The sequence below is a fragment of the Schistocerca cancellata genome, chromosome 3 (genome assembly GCF_023864275.1).
Source record: "Schistocerca cancellata isolate TAMUIC-IGC-003103 chromosome 3, iqSchCanc2.1, whole genome shotgun sequence".
NCBI classification, from domain to species: Eukaryota; Metazoa; Arthropoda; class Insecta; order Orthoptera; family Acrididae; genus Schistocerca; species Schistocerca cancellata.
Genome location: NC_064628.1, coordinates 885600663 through 885627698, shown reverse-complemented (window position 1 = coordinate 885627698; position 27036 = coordinate 885600663). Strand labels below are relative to the sequence as shown.

Sequence of the window (27036 nt, the reverse complement as noted above, 5' to 3'; positions counted from 1 at the left end):
AATTCGTTCAGCAGCTGCAGGACATGACAGTATTACAATACAAATGATCAGTGTCCTTGTTGATCCATTACTGCCCATTAAAAACCAATATTTTTAACCAGTCTGACCTCTAGCATCTTCCCAAGAACCTTGAAAAAGAGACTCATGAAATCTCTACTCAAAAGGAATCTGCCAGAGAACCTTCTGATTACAGGGCCAATGGCATTCCACCAGTATACACAGTCCATGACCAGCTTATGAATTACTTAACATCAAATGGCTCAAAGCACTATGGGACTTAACTTCTGAGGTCATCAGTCGCCTAGAACTTAGAACTACTTAAACCTAACCAACCTAAGGACATCACATACATCCATGCCTGAGGCAGGATTCGAACCTGCGACCGTAGCGGTCGCACGGTTCCAGACTGTAGTGCCTAGAACTGCTCGGCCACCCCGGCCGGCCACTTAACATCAAACAACTTTCCGTATGAATACCAATCTGGTTTCTGAAAAAATCACAGCATGATGACTGATCTTATAAAATTGACTGATGAACTAAAATAAGCTATGGACAAACGAGAGGTGACTATTATGTCCTTTTTGGATTTCTGCAATGCTTTTGGCACTATAGACTTTGATATTCTATGTGGTGGTTTTAATGCTTCATGTGTTTCACAGTTTCCTCCCACTCAAGTACAATGCACAGAATGTTCATACAATGATGTGAAACTGTCACAGGAGTTCTTCTTTGGGATGCTGTTCAACTCATTTGCCAAGGGCTTGAACGTTAGCTACGTAGTCAAAGCATTAACCCTTCTCATTAATTTCTGCATTTTGTCCTCCTGTGGTAGGTTTGTATTGATAACACAAAGTCTTGTTAAACATGATGATTTTTCGACACTTTGCATTTCAGTCAATTTGTGTTTGTATTTCTCAAGCGATGTATAGTTGCCATACAATTAATAGTAATGAATTTATTTGATGCTATGTCTGCTTTATTTTTGTGAGGTTACGTTTCCACTTCTTGTTTTTTTCACTGATGAATAAATAATCAGTTCATCAAAACTTAAATATCACTGTTGTCTACCATTATAAATGGTCATGTTTGTCCTCATCCCCCACTATCTAAGCACATTTTGGGCACAATATTCAGCAGGTTGAGAAGTCTCAATAATCAACAAATAGAGCAGTTCATATGAAAGGGGACAGCCACATATGTTAATCTACTTTACATCCCGACTGCACCCTTTTTTTTTTTTTTTAAAAAAAAAACCTTCCATTTCACTATCAGGCACATGTGGGGAAAGATGGGAACTAAATGTATACAAATGTAATCTGAAGACATGATAAGAAAAAAGAGGATTCAGTTTCATATCAGTTGACCAGGTTGTTACAACACCTTTTATAACATGAGATCAACAGTATAAAAGAGTTAAAGCAATAAAATCTCAATGTGAGTTAAAATCATTTATGGCAGCACCTAATGGACTAAATTTTGAAACAGAAATGTATATTTATTATTGACCTTGACACATTTGTTTGCATATTACTTCTGGCCACTAATATACATCACAACTATCCACAGGACTATCATAAGGATTGCTGTTCATGATATAATTGACACATTAAAAAAATGAAAATTTTATGTGCCGCATAACTGTACTCTTACTCAAACATGTGGTCAAACAGAGCCAAAATATTATTTTAATCGGCTTTTTTTTTTAAATATTTTTCCAGATAGAAATTTTACTAATTTCAGGTGAGAGACCAGTAATAAATTTCTTGAAACATACAAATTCTGCCTGCAATATCTACACTATTACAATTTACAAATATAGTCTAGTATCATGACAGCACGTACACAACTAATGACATTTGAAACAAGTAATCAACACTTGTCCCCCTACACACACACACACACACACACACACACACACACACACACCACCAGTACCATGAAAGATGAAAATATTGAGCAACAGGAAATCATCATACGGTAATGATAGGCCGATATCAACACGACATTTACTTTACATATATGTACACATTTACTATTATACATTAAATTAATGTTTACTTTTCTTATGCTTTTTTGATTTATGTTTCTTATGTTTTGATGCTTTTTTATGTTCCTTCTTATGTTTCTCTCTGCGTGAAGTTTTATTTTTCTTCTCAACCCAAATGAAAGATGACAATTCATCTGTCAGATTAGACTCTGATATTAGTTTTGTATTTTTAGTTACATGGGGAATAGGTGTACTTGGTAGAGAGGGTCCATACACTGCACTTTCCGTGGCTGCACTGTTATCATCTACTGGTGCCTGTGCAGGTTTGCTACCTCCTGTGGTTGTTTTTGCTCCTGATATTGCATCAGCACTAACAGTGTCTTCAGAGGATCGTACTGGGTCAGAATCTGTTCTGTTTAGTCCAAGATTAAAATCACAAGATTTTCCCTGCATTCCTTCCTTAATTTGAGTATTAATTGCATCAAGGTCTAGATTGGAAAAAATTCCTCGAGGTGGTGATGTATTCCTCAAAATATTGAGTGCGCTTGCTGGTGTCTGCTTCAACGGTTCTGTTGCTGCAAAAGACGACCTTCCAAATGATGAAGTACCAGGTACTTCTTCAGCTGCTCTTGTGATGCCTGGCTCCAATTTAATGTGTTGAGTAATTGCAGACTGACTGGGTGACTTATCTGTATTAGTACGTTCATCTTCAGATGCTGATTCATCTTCACTACTGCTAAGGAACACAGCTTTGTACAGGTCCATTTTTGAGGGTGGATCAGCGAAGTCCATCACCTAAACAGCAAAGAAGAGAGTAAAGTATCTAAAAATTTGAGTGAGGCAATATCTGTTGTTAACAATACTTTAAGCGCCACTTTCAAGTAAGTCTATGCTCAAGACAATTTTGGGATGACTAATCAGAATTAATAAATTAGCTTCAACTTATCTAGTAACTTAATCAGAACTACTTCTCAATTTTGTCAGATGTCAAACAACTGATGAAAATGCAACTACAAGCATTAAATGATTTGTTTCAAAAATTTTCATGTTCCTCTGACTCTCGATACTCTCCCTTCCCCCATCCCTCGTCTCATAATAAATATATGGTTTTATGATTATGAACAACGGACAATACGTGTGCAGAACTGCATACTCTTTACACAGAGGGCTAACCATACATTTACTTTCTCTGTTTATGTAATTAGCTGATAATGTCTTTTATAGTGCACTATCTAAGCACAACAATGAATGAATGTTGAAGAAAATGTAAAAGATACAGTATATAAATAAACTAAAAAAGCACATTCAGCCAACAAATTGAATATGCACATTAAGTGTCAAAAATAATTTTCAGTTTTCCCCATCTATTCCCAAACATGAACAGTACATACTGAGAATTGTTCTCATATATTATGTAACACACAGACATTGACAGCTGTCTTTATGGTCTAACAAGATACTTGCATTAAACAAATTAAATGTGTATGGGTACTTTATTTTACAAGAAAAACTTAAACTGTAAGAAACAGATTTGAATAAATCAGTAAGGACAATAGGACAAACAATGAACTACTTCAAAGTGTTACAATTCACTGCATCATCATTAGAAAAGCAAATGGAATGACAATACATTAATAGAAAAATAAATGGTGAGAATTATTACAGAAATGGTTGTTCCACAGCAAAAAATCACTGGGTCATAAGACACTGCTGAAGAAGGTAAAGTTGTCATCAATCTGAAGACTGATTTGAACAATACAGTTGTTTTTTTTCTAGGTGAAGGTGGTATGTCCTTACCTTCCTCCAACATCTGAACGGACTGATTCTACCAGTTATAGACGGACCTAGTTTAAGACAGTATCTGACTACAGTGCAACCCTGCATCTTTCACACTAAGAAACATTGTCAAACGTAAAAAAGTGATAATTTACAGATAGAAATCACATGATTGACTGCAGAGTGAACCAAAGATGTTTGGATATATAGCCTTGCACTTCACCACTGAGCCACCAAACCACGCTACAGAAAGGTAAATGTTACTACAGAAGAGAGATAAGAGCAAGTGAGCAGGACATCATACAAACATGAGACAGAAAGTAGAAGGAATAAAGAAACTAAGTGAAATAAAGACAAAAAAGTGTCACATTCTTAATTGTTCTCAATTTGCAGCTATAAAACAGAAACAGTCGGAATGTATTTAGAAGCCAATATGCTTTGAAGTGTCCAGCCAGGCTGATGACTCCACTTATTCACCGGACATCTGAAACATACTGTCTGTCAATCAGGGCAGGAAAATTTTAGATGTTATATGTGGTGTCCTACACTAGTGACACCACGTTAGCCATCCTACATCCAGAGGTTGGCAGCAGCACATGTGACAGCCCTGACAATTCGCAGCTGGTTCGTAGACACACCCTCTGCTGCACATGTGGGTACCGCCAACACTGATCTTGCTTAAGAAGATGCCACACTGACGTCAGCCAGATGATCATGGAGTTCACTTGGAGCCTTTGCAGCATCACTAAATTGCCTCCCTGTTACTGCAATTGTATATGACAAATGTGCCTGTGTTACAGACTAGTGTGGAATATTGTTTGGACTTGCAGAATAAAGTTAAGTAAACAATGTTACATACATATTACATGTGCTTATAATTATTTCTCTCTCTGTCTCAGCACCCACCTATTTCTCAGTATCCACAACCCAACCAAGCCATGAAGTGGCGACAAGACTGTACCCACAAGTATTTCAACCTTTGGTCTGTACTTGCCTATGGTTTTTTTTCTCTCTTTTCTGTGTCTCTAATTAATTTTTTTCAGTGACCATGCACACTTTTCATTGTAATTTTTCTCTCTTCATTGTGGCCAGGCCTCCATGAGAATTGTGTGAATGTTCAGTTTCAGTCACAGTATAAGCAGAATATGACGGAAATCTTTTGAAACTTGGGAAATTGTTTCAAGTGTTCACAGATGCTGGGCTAAAGTGTAGTGAAGGCAACTGAATCTTCTTCCAGAATGAGACTGAATGGTTAGGCAAGTAATCAACAGGCAGGGTACCCACCGAATGTCAGTGAACTCCAAGCTGTGTAGGTAAATTGACTTATTACATTCAGCTCATTCCAAACACTGCATAGATTGAAGCGCCACTGCATCATCTTTGATGAAAGAATGTTCTGTTTGAGTGGACCAAAGCATGACAAGTTACATTTGAGGAACTGAAAGATGTTTTTGTGATTGACTGTTGTCTGGATTTTTTGCACTGAAGGTTTAGCAGAATGCTGGTTTTGGATAATGGACCCCAGTCCACATCAACAGAATCCACCACTTCAACTACTAGCATCACAACTTTGATGTCAATTTTTTGCATTAAATGTTTACCAGAAGTTCTCTTCAAAAGAATTTCAGCAGTTTTATGACATCAATGGCACTGAGCATTTGACGACAGCACCATTCCACCCTCAACCTAATGTTGAAGTGGGATGTTTCATCCAAACATTCAAGCAACGGATAAAAAGTTGCGTGCTTCCCATACTAGGGGTGCTTCCCATATGTGGGAGCAAGTGTTAGTGCTCTTCCTCTCATCATACTGTTCCTAGCCACGCAACAACGAGTCAACAGCGGAACTTTAGCAGGGGTGTCGGGATAGTACACCCTCTGCAGTGGTCAGTCCATCCTCCACAGTGCTCTAAGTTTAATGTTAATGATGTCATCTTTTTCAGAGTTTTCGGAAGACACAGGCATTGGGAGCAAGGCATTATCAAGAAAGTCTTGGGCCATTCTTTATATTTATTACAGCGTCCTGCTGGACTGCAGAAGCACCATCAGAATCAGCTTCACTTGTGTGGGCTGCTTGATACTGCTGTTGGTTTTCATTTGCAGTTTCAGAGCCCAGGACGACCATGTAGCCTCAGCCACCTTCACCTCCCTCGTGTCCTGCACTGCTGTCGCCAGACAGGGAGCTAATGGCTATCGATGCTGTGATGTCACCGTCACCACAATGCCAGAAGCCCCATTTACAAGAGATGGGCCCCTTTACTCTGCAACCTTCCAGTGGCTCAAAGTGTACCCTCAAGTCACTGTTGCACCTTCATCAATAGAAGAAAATGTTCCATCCCTAGGTGTAGTTGTGCACCCTATGGCTGGTTTCGCAGCTGAAGTTTCCAGCCATTCGCAAGACGGATGTCGGGGTGCGGATAGGAGCTTGTCATCGGCTCGAGTTTTGGCTTCTGTCTTCTCAGTGGCACTTGCTGTCGTTTCCAGCAGTACCAATACAGTTTTTGCGGGGGAGCGGGGCAGAGGTGTCATAAACTATCAACACCACACCAGACATTCTACATCATGAGTTTAGCAGTAACACATGTGACTGTCCTGCCAATCTACAGCCGGCTCATACACCCACTCTCGGCTAAATGCACAAGTAGCGCCACAAGTGAGCTGACTTAAAAGGAGGCTGTACCGATGCTGGCCAGTCTAACTGTGGAGCTCGCCTAGAGCCTTTGCAGCATTACTAACTTATGTGATTGTTTATGATGAATATATCTGTGTAATGGACTAGTGTGGAATACAATTTGGACTTTCAGAAGAACATTAAGTAAACGAAGTTACACATTATGTCTGGTTATAATTAGTTTGCTCTCTGTCTCTGCACACAACAATTCCTCGGCAACCAACCGTGGACCAACCCAACATATGTTTGTACTTTTCCTTCTCTTGCCCAATTTTCTATTCTTTAATCTCTCCTCCGCTAGTTTTATTTCTTTTTAGTTCCTTTTATGACCCCTAATAATACTCTTTTTATTTCACTGTCAGTAATCACTGAAGATTGTTTTGGAGACTACTTATACCGATTCTATTTCTTACTGTTTTCACCATATCTTTTGTGTTTGGCATCCAGCTCTTTCACACTCCCTACATTCAACACCTATAGCAACCTACTCTTACCAACTACTATAATGCCCTTTCCTTTGTGGTTTTTCGTTAACCATGACATCAAATAATGCTGCACAGAGCTAAAGACACTGGTCTCACATCTGAGGAGACTAGGATTCAAATCCCTACCCAACCATCCAAATTCAGGCTTTCCATGGTTTCCTGAAATTGCTTAAGTCAAATGATGGGACAGTTTCTTTGGGGAAAAAAGCATAGCAAGTTTCCTTCCCTAATTGAAGATTGTTTTGTACCTCTAAAGAAACCATCATCAAATCACATTTTCTTCCCCAACTTGCTCTATCACTCTTGTTCTTCCCTCTTCAATATATTTTTTTCATTTTCACTTATCCTTCTGGTACTAGCCTTATACCTTTGCTATCTTGTTATTCTGCCATTATCTCCTGTTAATGTGATCATTTCCTGTCGTATTACATGAGATAACTTTCTTGAAAACCCCTATTAATCTGTTCCCCCATCTATTTATAATGTATTACAATCAACCCCGCCAACATTGTACCTATTTCTCACTCTTAATGAACAATCTCAACTAGCTGTTTTTGCTTCACTGTCTTTCTACATCTTTCATGACCAGTTTATTTTAATTCTGAAATACTTAAGATTCCATCTACACTTTTAGATACACTCCTGGAAATGGAAAAAAGAACACATTGACACCGGTGTGTCAGACCCACCATACTTGCTCCGGACACTGCGAGAGGGCTGTACAAGCAATGATCACACGCACGGCACAGCGGACACACCAGGAACCGCGGTGTTGGCCGTCGAATGGCGCTAGCTGCGCAGCATTTGTGCACCGCCGCCGTCAGTGTCAGCCAGTTTGCCGTGGCATACAGAGCTCCATCGCAGTCTTTAACACTGGTAGCATCCCGCGACAGCGTGGACGTGAACCGTATGTGCAGTTGACGGACTTTGAGCGAGGGCGTATAGTGGGCATGCGGGAGGCCGGGTGGACGTACCGCCGAATTGCTCAACACGTGGGGCGTGAGGTCTCCACAGTACATCGATGTTGTCGCCAGTGGTCGGCGGAAGGTGCACGTGCCCGTCGACCTGGGACCGGACCGCAGCGACGCACGGATGCACACCAAGACCGTAGGATCCTACGCAGTGCCGTAGGGGACCGCACCGCCACTTCCCAGCAAATTAGGGACACTGTTGCTCCTGGGGTATCGGCGAGGACCATTCGCAACCGTCTCCATGAAGCTGGGCTACGGTCCCGCACACCGTTAGGCCGTCTTCCGCTCACGCCCCAACATCGTGCAGCCCGCCTCCAGTGGTGTCGCGACAGGCGTGAATGGAGGGACGAATGGAGACGTGTCGTCTTCAGCGATGAGAGTCGCTTCTGCCTTGGTGCCAATGATGGTCGTATGCGTGTTTGGCGCCGTGCAGGTGAGCGCCACAATCAGGATTGCATACGACCGAGGCACACAGGGCCAACACCCGGCATCATGGTGTGGGGAGCGATCTCCTACACTGGCCGTACACCACTGGTGATCGTCGAGGGGACACTGAATAGTGCACAGTACATCCAAACCGTCATCGAACCCATCGTTCTACCATTCCTAGACCGGCAAGGGAACTTGCTGTTCCAACAGGACAATGCACTTCCGCATGTATCCCGTGCCACCCAACGTGCTCTAGAAGGTGTAAGTCAACTACCCTGGCCAGCAAGATCTCCGGATCTGTCCCCCATTGAGCATGTTTGGGACTGGATGAAGCGTCGTCTCACGCGGTCTGCACGTCCAGCACGAACGCTGGTCCAACTGCGGCGCCAGGTGGAAATGGCATGGCAAGCCGTTCCACAGGACTACATCCAGCATCTCTACGATCGTCTCCTGGGAGAACAGCAGCCTGCTTTGCTGCGAAAGGTGGATATACACTGTACTAGTGCCGACATTGTGCATGCTCTGTTGCCTGTGTCTATGTGCCTGTGGTTCTGTCAGCGTGATCATGTGATGTATCTGACCCCAGGAATGTGTCAATAAAGTTTCCCCTTCCTGGGACAATGAATTCACGGTGTTCTTATTTCAATTTCCAGGAGTGTATTTCTGTTGAGCCAGCCATGAATTTTGGCAACAATCTTTTTATCACTTGATACTTGCACATTTAAAGCTTCACTATATTTTCTACACACAAGATCTTTCAAAACTGCTGCTCACTTCAGTTGCAGTCACAGTTGGTCCTTAGTGTCCAGAGATGACAGTGGCCGTGTGCAATTTGTCCTTTTCATACTGTTGTTAATTTAAAAACTGACAGATTGGTCATTAAATAACAAAGCTGCAAAACCAGTTTCCTGCCATTTTTGTCTCTTTTATATTTCTTGTTTAGTTTGCCCTTCCCATACGTCTTGACTTGCAACTGACCCACCATCGCAGCCTCACCATTTTCAAACTTCATTTGTTACTTGGATTTCATTATTGGTTTTCCCATTTCATCTCGTGCTGTTATATCTTCCTGGATCTGTGTTTCTGAGTGACTTTTCGCATTCAATCAGTGTTACATTTCACTTTCTATACTCGTGCCATCACATCTGCCACATGAAGAGATTTATGGTTCCAAAAGTCTTTTGTGACTGTCTGTGTGTGAGTGTGTGTGTGTGTGTGTGTGTGTGTGTGTGTGTGTGTGTGTGTGTACCACTTAACTGTTTCCTACTCATAACTAAAAATTTATGGTGCACCCCTGGATAAGCAGCTAAGAGTAAGGGTAATAAATTGTTCAAAGGGAGTATAATTTGTTTGTGGACATCTTACAGATGCGAAGAGCAGCTTTTATACCTTTTTGAGATTTGGGTCAGTGAGCAGCACAAGGTGTGTACTTGAAAGACAAAATAAGCAAGATGTAGATTTAATTACTGGACCACGAAAGGCACACAATGGGAACATTCAAGTGAAGGAAAAGAAACTGTCTATCATACTGCTTGAGAATGGAATGCATGATGGATATTGAAGGGAGCATCAGAAAATAAAAGGAGATTTCACATGTGAAAACTGATTGTGGTGCCAATGTTGGAGTTTACTGGCAACAATTACACAGTACACACATACAGCCACAGGTGGCATAACACAGTTTATATATTAACATATGTAAAAAACAAAGATGCTTTAACTTACCAAACGAGAAAGCACTGGTATGTTGATAGACACAATAAAATAAAAAACACACAAATATTCAAGCTTTTGCAACCCATGGTTGCTTCATCAGGAAAGAGGGAAGGAGAGGGAAAGACGGAAGGATGTGGGTTTTAAGGGAGAGGGTAAGGAGTCATTCCAGTCCCGGGAACAGAAAGACTTATCTTAGGGGGGAAAAAAGGACACACACACACACACACACACACACACAGGCAGACATATGTAAATACAAAGAGGTTGGGCAGAGATGTTGGTCGAGGCGGAAGTACAGAGGCAAAGATGATGTTGAATTACAGGTGAGGTATGAGGGGCGGCAACTTGAAATTAGCAGAGGTTGAGGCCTGGTGGGTAACGGGAAGAGAGAATATATTGAAGGGCAAGTTCCCATCTCTGGAGTTCTGATAGGTTGGTGTCAGTGGGAAGTATCCAGATAACCTGGACGGTGTAACACTGTGCTAAGATGTGCTGGCGGTGCACCAATCCATGTTTAGCCACAGGGTGATCCTCATTACCAACAAACACTGTCTGCCTGTGTCCGCTCATCCGAATGGACAGTTTGTTGCTGGTCATTCCCACATAGAAGGCTGAACAGTGTAGGCATGTCAGTTGGTAAATCACGTCGGTGCTTTCACATGTGGCTCTGCCTTTGATCGTATACACCTTCTGGGTTACAGGACTGGAGTAGGTGGTGGTGGGAGGGTGCATGGGACAGGTTTTACACCGAGGGTAGTTACAAGGATAGGAGCCAAAGGGTAAGGAAGGAGGTTTGGGGATTTCATAGGGATGAACCAAGAGGTTATGAAGGTTAGGTGGACGGCGGAAAGACACTCTTGGTGGAGTGGGGAGGATTTCATGAAGGATGGATCTCATTTCAGGGCAGGATTTGAGGAAGTCATATCCCTGCTGGAGAGCCACATTCAGAGTCTGATCCAGTCCTGGAAAGTATCCTGTCACAAGTGAGGCACTTTTGGGGTTCTTTTGTGAGAGGTTCTGGGTTTGAGGGAATGAGGAAGTGGCTCTGGCTATTTGCTTCTGTACAAGGTCGGGAGGGTAGTTGCGGGATGCAAAAGCTGTTTTCAGGTAATTGGTGTAATCGTTCAGGGATTCAGGACTATCTTTGTTTTTTATATACATTTTTCCCACGTGGAATGTTTCCCTCTTTTATATATTAACATATTCACTTCCAACAGTCAGATAGCAATTATTGTTCGTAGCTTACCCGATCATCATTTGTCTGTTCTGTCAGATCCTTGTCTCCAACTGTTGATGATGTCATAGATTGTGTTTGAGGAACAGTTTCTTTTCTCTGAACAGGGGACACTGCCGAAGTTTTGGCGGTTTCAGCTTCATCAGTTACTTGAGCCTCAGTCAGTTTGATATTATGATTTGCAGCATCTAGGAAATCAAATACTGAGAATTTGCTCACTCCTTTTTTTCTCACTAGAGATGCAGATGGTTGGCTAATACTGTAAAAGAGAAACAAAATAAAAAATACTGGAAAAGCTGTCATATCTATTCAGTTACAAGTATATCACAGCCTGCATACACATGAACTTGGTAACAAATATGAGCACTTCATGAGTTGGATGTGTGTCTCCACGACACTTTTGCCCTTACTATATGAACCAATGATGAAACAGGCTGCTCTTCATCTTGAGATCTTCTCTCTTTTTTCTCTATCAACCTTACTTGGTAAGAGTCCCAGTATGAGTAGTAGTATGCAAATATATAGTGATCAAGAGTTTGTAAGCTACCTCCTTGATAGGGGCACGACACTTCTTACAGATTCTTCCAATGAATCTCAATATGATATCTGCCTTTCCTATAATTAGTATTGAGCTTTTGTTCCAGTTTTACAGTTCCACGTGGATACACTCAGATATTTAGTGGATGTGGCTGTTTCCAGTGACTGTGCAACAATCATGTACATAAACAATGATATATCTTTCCCTATTTATACACAATGTGTTAGATACTGCCAATGCCTCCCCCAAGTGTTGATACTTTGCAAATTTTTGTGCATTTCACAACAACTTTATATGATTATAACTTCTTTTCAAACAACAGAATCATCAGCAAACAGCTCAAGTGGTTTCCAATTTTATCCACTACATTTTTTATATATATGGTGAACAATAATGGTTCTATAACACTTACCTGGAGTGGTTCCATATCAGTTCTCTCCAAGGCACCATATATTATGTGGCGGAAGGTCCGTAATGTACAACTATCAGTTTATTCCATTCACAGATAATGTGATGGAACAGTAACTGACAACATTTTCCTAATTTTATGATCAATATCATTATAGCAGACATTTGTGAGAAGAAATAATATTTCTTTTAGTTCATTACACAAATATATTCTCTGAATCTTATAAATACACATTTCTTTCCTGAACCTCTTCTCACTGTAGATTGGTGAGCTTTTAAGGGAATTCTCATGCGAACAAAACAAGTCTGTTGATAACATAGCGCTCCCCTCAGAATTTTTTCTAGACTTTCTTTCAATCCAAGAAATACAGAGGTCACATCCAAGACAAAATTTACATACTTCATACTGCAGAAAGTTGGTAATACCGAAGTTCTAGTTCCATTTAAACTTTTAGTAACAATGGCAACTGAAGTAGTAGGATTAATATATTATTGTGCCTTGCTGTCATCCTAGATCTAATATGACACCAATGCAACGTCAAATGTTACAATCATATTATTCGTTGTAATGCAATGGAGTTTTTGATACACCACTGCTGTGGAACTCTTGCTTCAGTGAGGGCTAAAACTGATTCTGAAAACAGTATACACAGTAATAACGCAGTCAAGAGAAAGAGATATGCCACGATAAGGGACTCTGACTCACCAAAATGTTGCCATCCTTAAGCTAACTAGTAACATCATACAATGCACACAGTTCAATTATTTGAGTTTCCGTTCATTTGAAATCGTGGGTGAATTTTGTTGACGGATGACTTTTCATTTAGGTGGCTCAGTGAAGAAATAAAATGTTGATTGGTAGTCCTATCCAAAAGCACACTCAATGAATGTGGATTCCCTCCAAACATCATGTTATTGGCTTCAGTGATGTAATATTTTTTTGGGATCATAGTTTTATACTTTTTTAAGAGGGTGGGAAGGCAGTCAAATTGACATCTGTGCACTGCACAATGATATCACAGAACTTTCTTGCTGAAGAACTACATCTTTATGAAACTGATATTCAAAAATAAGCCTAATGGTTTCAGTAAAATGGGGAGGGGGCAATAACTCCATGTCACCCAATAAACTGAACCACAGCAAATGATCTCCACAGGCAGGGGACTTTCTGTGGCCTGCAGATTCTCCTTATGCCACAAGGGAAGCTCCAAGTTGCACTCCACTCAGATTTAGTGGTAAGATGTCCCAGTGGATAGCTCATCAAAAACTGAACACAGACCAAGCATGAAAGCAGGAAGAAGGTGTAATCAACTGTGAAAAAAGAAGCGAAATAGAAACCATGAATGGTCCAAGCCCAAGATTTGCAACATCAAGCGAGTTTAAATACTTAAGGTGTTGTGGTTCTGCAGTCATGGTGTTGCACGGAGGAGGAGGAGATCCATGTTCAAACCTCCCTCATGCTCCATATAACCCCCCCCCCCCCCCCCAAAATTATGAACTGTCTGTCCAGTCACTGACATGTCTGTTCACTGTATTCAAATTTGTGTCTGTGTCGTGTGTAACAGCAAGTTGTAAGGAAGGGACCTCCAGATATAACTGAATCTCCTATGTCTTCTACACAGGTATGACATGATATAACACTCTTGTTTTACTTTGGAAGTTTTGACTCTAGAATTTCTTTGCTGTAATATAGTTCACACCCATTTATTTGTTGTTTTGATTTCTGTGAGAGGTCTATGTAGCATACTTGGGATGGTAATATATCCTTACCACAACTCACATTCTATAACCAACGTATAGTATGACAATTTCCAAGCCTACAGAAGGAGAACAGATATATCAATGACCACACATGCGTGTGCGTGTATGTGCATGTTCATTTTTTTCCTACAAGCTCGAACAAGGAAATTCATTCCGAAAGCTAGCAAAGTTCTGTACCTTTTGTTTGTGTACCTACTGACAACGCAGCGCTTCTGTCTTTCGGTGAATCATCTCCTTTATTCCTCAATAATTCATAATTCTCATCAGAACTTCCCATACTTTATTAATTTATCTACTTATCTTTTCAGAAACATAAGTAGAAAGCAAACTAACACAGCTAAATAACACAATCAGTGTAACACACTACTTACCCTGCCTGTGGCTCAGGAACATTGAAGCGCTTGCAGAGCAAACTTGTTGGTTTCCAGACACAGCGCTCCCTGGTGAGCTTGCCAAACATCTTTGCCTTCGCTGCAGATACACATGCTGGGATTTCTTCTTGCAAAACATCAGCACCAGGAGCAGAGGCTGGGACAAATCGGTCATTCATGGCTGCCTCCAGTTTGGCCACACGCTCAAATTCTGCCACTTCTTGCTCCCGCTGCCACTCTGTCATATCCAGTGGCTGGCATTTTGCAAAATCAGCTGAAAATAAATCAATTCTATATCTATAGAAATGATCAAGAATGGTAAATCGGTGGAATTCAACAAAGATGTTCAAAGCTATGTTCAATTGTTTTTCCTGTTTAGTTTTGGACTAACTTGCCAATCAAATAACATCACTATGTACCATTACTCTGTACAGGGTGTACACAGGGTGGATTAGACGATGGAAGGGTTCATCATCTTCATATTGAAGATGCAATACCATTATTCTATTGGAATGAACTAAAAAAATTACAAGAAACCTAAATGGGGAATAACAGAAAATATGGTTCTTCCAGGTTTAAATCCAATGTCTTACCTGTAGTTTCATTTAAATGATTAATTATTCACCACACTTTCAAAGTCAAGTCTTCACACTTACATACAGGCAAGTGCCCACTAGCAACTAACTTCTGCAAGCACTTGTAGGTGTTTACATTACAGCAAAAGTTTACTCCTGAAAGTCCCTTCACCACATGTTAATTTCAGGAACTTGTTGCAAGTACTTGAAGAAGTTAAGTTAGTATTAAGAAAACAGTCTTAATCATGTTGACTGTTTTCTTAATACTAAGTTAATTTATATTAATCGCTGTCACTCCACAACCATGTTGTCCAAACTTCTACTTGAAGAAGTGTTTCCATTACAGCTGCATCACGAGGTGGGGGCAAGTGGAAGTTTACCGTGTCATGGTTAAAGACAGAGTAGCCACCACCATTACTGCATTATTATTATTGTTGTTGTTGTTATTATTATCGAAGAAAAATAGTTACTAAAAACCAGATTAGAAAAAAACAAAATGTTTGGCTGAAGAAATGGATATAGAGGCATACATATTTAAGTTATCAAGAATCACTACTGAATGAAATAAAATGGGGGGGGGGGGGGGGCTTCACTCAGACTGAAAAGTTTCTGAGAATGTTGTACGTTAGTTTTGAATCTCTCTCATGTATTGTTCAATAAAAGATTCAAAAACAGGATACAAAAATGTGACAAGCTGTACCACCAAGAGATGGCCTTTTAATTACTCTTTGATTTTTGCAAACAGTATTTATTACTAATATAATATATTTATGTTTAGTCTAACCTTAAACAATCTGGTAAAATTTAAAAACATCTCGGTTGTCATTCTACTTCCTCACCTGGTGAAACTTGGTTGCAGTGGCTGATTATGTTTGTTTCGGGATTCTAACGCACTGACATTTTCATACCGGTAGTCAACACGAAAAATTTCTGTGAGTTTGAGAAAAACTTCCAGCAGATGGTAAGTTCTTGCAGCAAGATGCATGAAACTATTTCCACTAACTTGCAGAAGGTACTTCTGTGAGTTGATAAATCTCGCGGACGTTGACTTGCTGGGAGTTTTTCCACATCAAACAATTTGCAGAAGTAGGTTCTGCAAGCAATGTGCAGAAGTTTATTTGCTAGTGGACATGCACTTTAAGTAGTAAAAAATGATGGCGAAAGAAAAATTGACCATAAAGAATCAACCAAAAAGAAACAACCTTTTCATATATTAGTGCAAATTATTAACAAATATCACCCTAAAAATAAATACGGGAAATAAGAAATGTGATTGGTCTTACACTAGTAATTACAATGAAATTATAATGAAATGAATACCCCTAGTTGCGTACAGGCGTTGATATTAGTCAACGGGGACAGTTAAAAATGTGTGCCCCGACCGGGACTCGAACCCGGGATCTCCTGCTTACATGGCAGACATTCTATCCATCTGAGTCACCGAGGACACAGAGGATAGTGCGACTGCAGGGACTTATCTCTGGCAAGCCTCCTGTGAGACCCACATTCCCAACTTTTTGTCCCGCACTATATTCATAGTGCCCTTGCTCATTATACTCATTACTCGCAGCTTTTTGCACTGTTTGTACATCTGCACAGAAGAAGATAGTCAAAAGGCCGGTGAGCCTTAACTATATATGAAGATGGTAACTGTTCTTTCGGACATGTCCTGTATGCAGCTAGGGGGTATTCATTTCGCTGTAATTTCATTCTAACGAGCTGCTTGATCTAAGGCTCACCAGTCGTTTGACGATCTTCTTCTGTGCGGATGCACAAATAGTGCCTACATTCTTATGGAAATTGGCAAAAAGCCAAGAGTAATGAGTATAATGGGCAGGGGCACTAATAATATAGTGCAGGACAATAAGTTGGGAATGTGGGTCTCTCGGGAGGCATGCCAGAGATAAGTCCCTGCAGCCATACTATCCTCTGTGGCTCAGATGGATAGAGCATCTGCCATGTAAGCAGGAGATCCCGGGTTCGAGTCCCAGTCGGGGTACACATTTTCAACTGTCCCCGTTGACTTATATCAATGCCTGTATGCAGCTACGGGTATTCATTTCATTGTAATTTCATTCTAACGAGCTGAACGAGCTGCATGGTCACCGATGTTATTTGTTCTTTCAGACATGTCTGAAAGAACAGATACCATCTTATATACACTAGTATTTGTGATGCTAACATTTAAATACTGAAAAAGTGACACACAAACGTTGAAACTTTGTTCTGAGATAATGAGAATATGATATCCACATAGACAAGATATGTTTTTGAGTATATTCATGTGCTTGAAAACATGTATTTCTTACAATTTTTGTAAGCTATGAGTGTTGTGGATAACTTATTTTGTAGTAAACCAGCATTTGTGACTTCCACTGTAAATAATGAACATATTATGCCACATTGGTTTTCTCTTTAACACAGATGTATATTGTCTGCATTATTGTAAATTAATGCTATTGCCAAATTTGTTAGTGAACTTAATCATAATCTTTCAGAGAAACAGTAAATTTTATGCAAATCTTTTCTTTTGTTATGATGTCCCATTTTGGCTGTTAATCATTTCAGATCTATGAATTAAAGGAGAATAAGCACACTTCGTTTAGAGTTATTTGTTTACTGCCCTGTAAAATATTGCAGCAGCACAATGCACCTCCACTCTGTATGTTATCCTCAGTCACGGGACAATTTAACTGCTGTTCGTAAGGAGCTAGAAATTACTCTCATTACTGTCAGCCAATTGAAAGTTGCCGCAAATGGTGTGTTGGAAGGGCAACCAAGAGTCATGTACCAGAGATACAAGTTACCTCAAGTATTATCCTCTTCACTGGTTAATGTCTTTCCTACAGGAAGTACAGGATCTATCACTACTTGTCATTTGACTGTGAAAGGTGTTAGTGGTAGGTTTAGGCATCCTGTACGGAGGAGGCAGGAACCGAACCAGGGATATCTCAGAATGGTACACCCATCCCCCTAACCAACAATTCTGAGGCACTGTCTTCCACCAAGCCAGTGAGATTTACTTCAACTATAGGGAAACATGCTGCATACCGTGTCAAGGGCAGTGGTCTATTTATCGTAAGCACTTCAAACATGCAGCGAATAATGTTGCACCTCAGGGAAATGGCATCAAGGGATGGGAAGGAACACGTACACTCAGTCCTTTTTTAACATGTTAAAGAGGCTAGGCAGACACAGAGGGATCAGGATGCAACTAGCTGCAGATATGGCGGCTATTGGGACAAATGATGCTTGTTGTCTGGGCTCTGAGCTCGTATTTGGATCATTCCAGTAACTGGAAAAGAAGGTTGAGAATACCAGCCTCGCTCATGGTGTTTCAACGAAGTTCACAATTTGTAGCATTGTCAACAGAATAGGCCATTGGACTGTTATTGTGAGTCACTCCATGGCTAGCATACCCATTATAATAAATTGTTTTCTAAACTTAATAAAGTTTGTTGTGTCAGTCATCGTTCTCTTGTAGAATAAGAATACACCGGCTGTGAGTAGGACCATCTCTTCATGTGTTTTTCATTGTGCAGCTGCTTTTGTATTTTTTTTGTGGCACGGAGTCTCTGACTCAAACACTGATGCAACAACAGAAGGCCCTCATAATGATCATACAACCTATGCAACAGGCTTTTCCACCATTGTTTTCCACAAATTCACCTCTGGCTCCACTTCCTTCTCAGTTCCCACCATTTGATGAAATGGTGTACGAACAGCACCTATGGCAGCATTTTCATTCTTTCCACATCACGGATGCTACAGTATGTTGTGCACTGTTTTTGTCTGGGATTTCTCTCACCTTGTATTAGGTGCTGCACCAAAGGCCCTGCTGCAGGAATGTCCCTCACTGTTGCGTAACACCTTATGTTCATTGTTGTCTTTTTATTATCACCATCGCACACATGTTGTGGCTGCTAGCGTTGTATTTTACCAACGCAAGAAGCAGCACCATTAGTCTTATCACGTCTGCACTGCAACACCATGGGTCTGTGTTGCAGTCTGAAGAAGTTCAAATTTTTCCAACCATCAAATGAGAATTTTCACTCTGCAGTTGAGTGTGCGCTGATATAAAACTTCCTGGCAGATTAAAACTATGTGCTGGAATGAGACTCGAACTTGGGACCTCTGCCTTTCATAGGTAACTGCTCTACCATCTGAGCTACCCAAGCACGACTCACGACCCGCCCTCACAGCTTCAATTCTGTCAGTACCTGGTCTCCTACCTTCCAAACTTCACAGAAGCTCTTCTGCAAACCTTGCAGAACTAGCACTCCTGGAAGAAAGGATATTGCGGAGACATGGCTTAGCCACAGCCTGGGGGATGTTTCCAGAATGAGATTTTCACTCTGCAGCGGAGTGTGCGCTGATATGAAACTTCCTGGCAGATTAAAACTGTGTGCCCGACCGAGACTCGAACTCGGGACCTTTGCCTTTCGCGGGCAAGTGCTCTACCAACTGAGCTACCGAAGCACGACTCACGCCCGGTGCTCACAGCTTTACTTCTGCCAGTACCTCGTCTCCTACCTTCCAAACTTTACAGAAGCTCTCCTGCGAACCTTGCAGAACTAGCACTCCTGAAAGAAAGGATATTGCGGAGACATGGCTTAGCCACAGCCTGGGGGATGTTTCCAGAATGAGATTTTCACTCTGCAGCGAAGTGTGCGCTGATATGAAACTTCCTGGCAGATTAAAACTGTGTGCCCGACCGACACTCGAACTCGGGACCTTTGCCTTTCGCGGGCAAGTGCTCTACCAACTGAGCTACCGAAGCACGACTCACGCCCGGTGCTCACAGCTTTACTTCTGCCAGTACCTCGTCTCCTACCTTCCAAACTTTACAGAAGCTCTCCTGCGAACCTTGCAGAACTAGCACTCCTGAAAGAAAGGATATTGCGGAGACATGGCTTAGCCACAGCCTGTGGGATGTTTCCAGAATGAGATTTTCACTCTGCAGTTGAGTGTGCGCTGATATGAAACTTCCTGACAGATTAAAAATGGAAACATCCCCCGGGCTGTGGCAAAGCCATGTCTCTGCAATATCCTTTCTTCCAGGAGAGCCAGTTCTGCAAGGTTTGCAGAAGAGCTTCTGTTAAGTTTGGAAGGTAGGAGACGAGGTACAGGCATAATTGAAGCTGTGAGGACGGGTCGTGAGTCATGCTTGGATAGCTCAGATCGTAGAGCACTTGCCCATGAAAGGCAAAGGTCCTGAGTTAGAGTCTCGGTCCAGCACAAAGTTTTAATCTGCCAGGAAGTTTCATCTCTTGGGTATCTGGGCCACATCATCTCAAGGCAGTATGCCCGACCCACGGAGAGTTTTCTCAGGGCCATTACAGACCTGCCTGCATCCCTTGTCATTGCATCAACTGCAGGCTTTTTATTTTTTTTAGGTAAAATTGCCTATTACCATTGGTTCACTATTGGGGTATCCACTATCACGCACCTACTGCATTTCCTTCTACATAAAGGTGCTCCCTTTGTTTGGCTACCCGAATGCAACCAGGCCTTAACCACACTGAAGGTATGCCTCTGGCCACAACTTTTTCTAGCTACCTTTGATCCCAACAAAAAACTTCACGTTTTTTTGTATGGCACAAAATTCAAACTAATTTCAGACCACCATTTTGTTATTTAGTGCATCTGCCCAAGTCACCGATAAGGCGGCTCACAAGTTGCTGGGTGGGCCTTGTTGCTCTCCAAACACAGCTACGACATACATTTTCACCCCAAATCGTGCCTAAAGATGTCTTATGCCTCTTGCCCATTGGCTCAGACCCTAAGTTCATTCAAGAGGAGCTTGTGTCTCTTCATCTGGATACCTCCTCCCGCCAAGCAGTAGACAGTTTTCCGACCACTAGTGTCCGAATCATCAGGGCAACAGTGGCCAACCCCATCCTCAGGCAAGTAGTCTGCCTTGTACAACAGAGTTGGACTTCATGAACTCCACACTGCTCATCTGATCTGCATCGCAACTGCTTTGTCTTCCACCATCATCTCCCACTCTTAGATGGGATCCTGCTCATGACCACTCTCCGAGTGGTCATTTCCAGGATTTTGCAGTGGGAGGTTTTACAGATGTTAAATGAGAGGCACTAACATGTTCCTTGCACCAAAGCCTTGTGTTGTGTACATAGTTCCGCGTAGTCAGCGCGTACACAACTTTCCCACTAGAGCGCGCCCCGCTAAGCACAACAGCGCAGGCGCAGCGCTCATCCGTCTCCGCACTATGAGATGGTGCTGCCATAGAGACGGACCAAATTCTGCTTCCACCGATCCGCTTATTAATATGTAATGCAGCCAATGAGATTGCTGCTAATGTAGAATCTTTTCTCCTTGCGGATCACACTCGTGCAGTAATACATGAACGCGCGAGGTATTATAACGAGTGTACAGACTTCCGAATAGTCAGTCTGCATTTGTCTGCACCAGTCTGTACCAGTCTGCATTAGTCTGTACCAGTCTGTATGAGTTCTACATTTGTCTGTACCAGTCTATAGTCAAGTTTCAGTCTGCGCCTAATAAGATTACCATATTCCTGTACATAGCCATGAAGATAAATGTATAGACACTTTAGTCAAGTATAAGAGATATATGTGAGAATAAGATTAACGTACCAATACCAAAGGAACTTCAGATTGTCAATTGTAAATAGCATCCAGAACCAAGTTAAGTAATTTTTATGCTTGTTATTATTTTAATAAATGTGTGTGAGAATTAATCAAGTTCTGTTTAAAGCTGGTCACCGTCAATCTGCTACTCTAAGCGTGCAAGTGGCATTTCTATTGTCTGACCTAATGGCAGAAGATAAACATGCCACGACAAGACCACGAGACACTCGCCTATTTCATTAGAGCGACAAGTCAAATAATCTGATGATGTGTGTACTGAAGGTCTTACAGTACGCTCACCACACCTTGGCTCACAGTCATGTTTACTGGTTCAGCACTGACCGAGAGCTGAAACACTTAGCTGCTGCATATCTCCACTGTGCTAGTCAACAGGCAGCTCTCAGGTCATTGTTCTCTCTGTGGCCTGTAGTGAATAGATATGGCTGATTGTCACTGGCATGTTTTCCATGGTCTGGTGCCCCCCGGCCACTACCGAGGTCCTATTCAAGCTCTTTCCAAGATTTTTTCTGTGGAAGGTCTTCCAGCCATGTTCATTTCTGACAATGGACACCAGTTCCTGTCTCAGGTGATTCATGATTTCTGTGTGTGGTCAAGCATTTACGATGTTCGCACCTCTCCCTTTCACCCACGAGCTAACAAAGAAGCCGCGCATGTGGTTCACATCTTCAAGACCCAGATGAAAAAATGGCTGCAAGACTTCACTGCCAAAGAGGCGTTTAATTTTTTCTGTTGGCCTACTGGGTGACTCCTATTTGTTCCCATAGCCCTACACAGCTTATCCATGGACACCAGCCAAGGACGCTGCTCCATCTCCTCCAACCTATATCTCGCCCACCGTCGCTCTCCAGCGTATCAGGTTTTAGAGTGAGGATGGTAGTCTTGGCATGTGGTTTTTGTTGGTGCCCCTGCTAGCTACCAGCAATCATCATATGCTGGAACGGCCACTGCATACACCCTATGGACAGAGAAGAGTGAGGTCAAGTGCCATCAAAATCAGCTCTGCATCCAGGTGAGCAGCGCCCACTTCCCCCCTCGTGTCTCAGCCACAATACCACCTTTTTAGTACCCTGGTCACTGGGTGCCGCATACCCACAAGGGTTCCAGCCTCCTCTTTCATCTGCAGCAGTACCTCCACCCAAAGGACCTATGTCTCCTGCAACGGCTCCAGTGGTGCGCCAACCAAAGTGCATACTCCTCGTTGGTTGAATGTCACAGGAGCAGCCTCCACCTGTGGCAGTGTCACCTCCACCTTCCACACCACAGGTGGACATTGCCATGCATCCCGACTCGTAGTCCTGTCACCTTGTGTTCTGACAGAGGAGTGTTGGAGTTCTCTCACACCGGCCACTTTTGCCTGTATCCCCAGATCTCCGCTAACTGGGGATTGATCGCGTCTCTCACATCCAGGGCCTCCATGGATGTGGATATCATCTCAACATTGTGGCAGCCTGTGGTATCAGCAACGCTCGGCCCCCCAAGGGGTTGGTTGATTCGTGGGAGGGGACAAAACATTGAGGTCATCAGTCCCATTGGATCAGGGAAGGATGGGGAAGGTAGTCAGCTGTGCCGTTTCAAGAGAACCATCCCACCATTTGCCTGAAGTGATTTAGGAAAAACTCAGAAAACTTAAATCAGTATGGCCAGATGTGGGTTTGAACCGTCACCCTCCCGAATGAGAGTCAGTGTGCGAACCATTGCGGCACTCAGTCCGCCAAGGGGCGAGGGGTGTACTGACCCACATACATCCACACTGTAGATCCTGGTGCGCAACCACAGAGCGCACCATACAAGTCAGCAGATGCAGCTAAAAGTTCAACAACTATCAGAGGCTGCCACTTGTGGATGAGGGTGCAGCCTCTTGTCAGTGCACTCTATCGTTTGGCCAACAGCTTCTTGAGATGGGCCCGGCCAGCCCTAACACAGTTACATGTTCACCTCTGCATATGTGTTACCAGACTGTTATTGTGAGCCATTCTGTGGCTAATGTACCCATTATAATAAGTTGTTTTCTAGACTTTATCAAGTTTGTTAGGTCAAGCTATCATGTGATGTTATCTTGTGGGATTAGAACAGTTAATAGATAGAGAGATGCTGAATGAAAACACGTTTAGATGCCAGGAGAGCATTGCATGAAGCCTCCAATGAGAGCCACAGCTGGATATTATCATGAGATCTGTTACAGAATCCGAAAAATTCTGCTCATATATAAATGCTGTTAGTGGCATCAAGTTAGTGTCTAGATACTCATGGATGAGGCAGGAACTGAAATTGAAAGTAACAAAGCAAAAGCAGACATGGTGAATTCTGTTTTCAAAATTTCGAAAACCCAAGAGTAATTCCCCAACTTTAAATTCTTGTATCATTGCAAAGATGAGTAGTGGCACTGATAAACAGCTGAAGTCACTAAATTTGAACAAAGTTCCAGGACCTAATGGAATCCCTATTAGGTTTTATATCGAGTTAGCCCCTGTTTTTAACACAATACCTCAAACAAAAAACAGTGCCCAGTGGTTGGAAGAAAGCACAGGTCATGTCCCTCTACAAGTAGTGAAGCAGAACTGCTTCACATAACTACCGTGTACTATCATGGATATCAGGTTGTTGTAAAATCTTAGAACATATTCTGAGTGCAAATGTAAAAGATATCTCATAAAGAATGACCACCTGCATGCGCCAGAATGGATTCTGGAAACATCAATCATTTGAAATCCAACTCATATTTTTCTCACAAGAGATACTGAAAGCCATGGACCAAGGAAGGAAAACAAATACAGTGTTTCTTGACTTCCAAGAAGCATTTGACGCAGTACCACAAATATGTTTCTTATCAAAAGTACAATCATATGGTACAACAATTGAGGTTTGTGATTAGATTGATGATTTCTTTGTGGGAAGTGCACAGCACATTATCTTGGATGGAAAGTCAATGACAGATGTAGAAGTGACTTAGGTGTGCCCCATGAAGTGTGTTGGGACCCTTGCTGTTCACATTGTATATCAATGGCCTTGTAGACACCATTAGTAGTAACCTTGAGACTTTTTGCAGATAATGCAGTTACCTATAATGAAGTACTGCCTGAAGTAAGCTGCCCAAATATTCAGTCAGATCTTGATAAGATTTCAAAGTAATGCAAAGATTGGCAACTCACTCTGTGTTCAGAAGAGTAAAATTGTGCACTTCCTAAAATTAAAAAATGCCAACTCAACTCATACAAATACCTGGCCGTATTAATTTGTATGGATACAAAATGAAACGATCACACAGTCTCATAGTTAAAACAGGTGGCACACTGTAGTTCAGTGGTAGCATATTAGGGAAATGCAATTAGTTTCCAATGGAGATTGCTAACGAAACACTCCTGGGACTGATCTTAGAATATGGCACAAGTGTGTGAGACCCATACCAAACAGGACTAAAAATGGATATTGGACATATACAGAGAAGAACAGCACAAATGGTCACAGGTTTGTCTGACCCATAGGAGAGTGTAATGAAGATGTTGAAATAACTGAACTGACAGACATTTAAAGACAGATGCAGAATACCTCATGAAAGCCTATTTAGAAAATTTCAAGAATCAACTCTCAGTGATGAATCTAGAAATATACTACCGTGCCCTACACATCGCTCCTGCAGGCATTGCGAAGACAATATTACACCAATTACAGCGTACATAGAGGTATTTAAGCAATTATTCTCTCCACTCTCCATATGTTAATGGAATGGGAAAAAGTCATAACAACAGGTAAAATGGGATATACCCTCTGCCATGTACTTCACAGTGGTTCGCAGAATATAGATGCAGATGTAGGCCACTCAAAAATGTTTACAATTATAGTATTTCATTGCAGACAAATGAAGATTGGAAATGGAACGTTTTCTACTTGCTATTTTTTCATAAAATGCATTTTCAGTGCTACTTTGGTCTTGTTAGTCTGTTGCATGTCCCTAGACTTGATCTAGGAGTCAATTCATTGAGAAAGTCTTTCAAACATATTCATATAGAGGATGGACAAAATGCAGAAACACCAAAATCACAACACATCACCACACCTAATGATATGTACGAAAACCATTGGCATTCAAAACAGCTGCCAATCATCTCAGAATGGATAAATAAAGTTACTGTAGGCTTTCCTGCAAAATAGTGCCCAATTAAGGTAACAATGATGGAGGTGGATAGTGATCATGCACCCTTCTCTCCAAACTAGCCCACAGAGAATCAACAATATTGAGATTTGGTGAATGCAGTGGTCAGGGAACATGTGACAATCTGTCCTCCCGCTCACAAAACCTGCTGTGTGAACAGTAGCTCTGTCATACTGAAACTCAGCGTCACCATTGTGAAACAAACAGTGTATCATGAGATGGATCAGCCAAAACGGTCACTTAATGCTTGGCAGCAACATGGCAAGTATCAGTGGAGCCCATAGAATACCACGATATGGCTGCCCAAATCATCACTGAACCCCCACCATGTTTCACTCTTTGGACGTACACTTGTCCAGAAGTTGGAAAAAGGCACAATAATACGCACAAGACCAAATTACTTTCTTCCATTACTACACAGTTTATGTGTTTTATGGCTTCGGCACCACATTTTTCTATTACGGGCATCATATAACTAATTTATGGTTTTGGAATTCCAGCTTGCCCTGCAATTTCCAGTCTAAGGAGCTCCCTTAATGTTGTTTTGACAGGATTCCTGGGTGACATTCAGTTCTGCAGTGACTTCCGCAGCTGTTGTCCTCTCATTTTTCATCACAATGTTTGTCAATGACAGTCTGTCACAATCACTCAACATACACTTCGTCCCCACTGTGACTTAGTGGATGATGTTTTTCTGATTTCCCTGTACATGGTACAAGTCTTTGTCATGGTGTTTCCTGAAAGACCAAGAAATTTGGCTACCTTGGTTATGGAAACATCCACTATACGTACACCAACAATTTGCCCATGTTAAAAGTCATTTAGGTCTGACATGATGCACTTACAATTACACAGAACACTGTTCTGATCATGGCTGACACTTGCAATGTATTTAGGACATTGCACAGGTGCCATTATACTCAAATACAACAGCATAACCTGCAGGCTTGGCTAGCATTTGCATTTATGTTCAAGCATGCATTTCTCATTATGTTTCCATATCTCTTGTGGATAGCGAATGGTCTTTGTGCCAAGCTGTGCTTACCTCAGGAGTTCGAAAATTTAAAAGATATGACCAGTGCTTTCTGTTCATTGCAGTTCTACCAGTGAAAAAATTGATGCAGTATTTCTGTACCTTTCTGTACCTGTATTTACCACAGATAAAATGTACTGCCTCAGTATTAATGGAATTTTGAACAAAAACATTCTTACTGATGTTTTCGAGACTGTGGCAGTGTTCGAAACACAAGTTTCTTCTTGCAAAGGAAGAACATAGCAATCAGGCACTATTAATAAAGCTATCTACTCACCCAAATAGTGTTGTTAATGG

At 41.7% G+C, this 27036-nt stretch overlaps 1 protein-coding gene across 1 annotated transcript in view; it reads right to left on the bottom strand.

Annotated features, from left to right (window-relative positions):
* Positions 1 to 1282: 1282 nt before the first annotated feature.
* The window catches only part of LOC126175953 (G patch domain-containing protein 1 homolog), a 49312-nt gene continuing 23558 nt past the window's right edge, over positions 1283 to 27036 (bottom strand). The window contains exons 6-8 of the mRNA XM_049923039.1: positions 14347 to 14620; positions 11281 to 11527; positions 1283 to 2782 (exon numbers count right to left, since the gene is read on the bottom strand). Coding sequence (XP_049778996.1) covers positions 2048 to 2782; positions 11281 to 11527; positions 14347 to 14620 — 1256 coding nt within the window. The 3' untranslated portion in view covers positions 1283 to 2047. The remainder of the gene's footprint in view (positions 2783 to 11280; positions 11528 to 14346; positions 14621 to 27036) is intronic.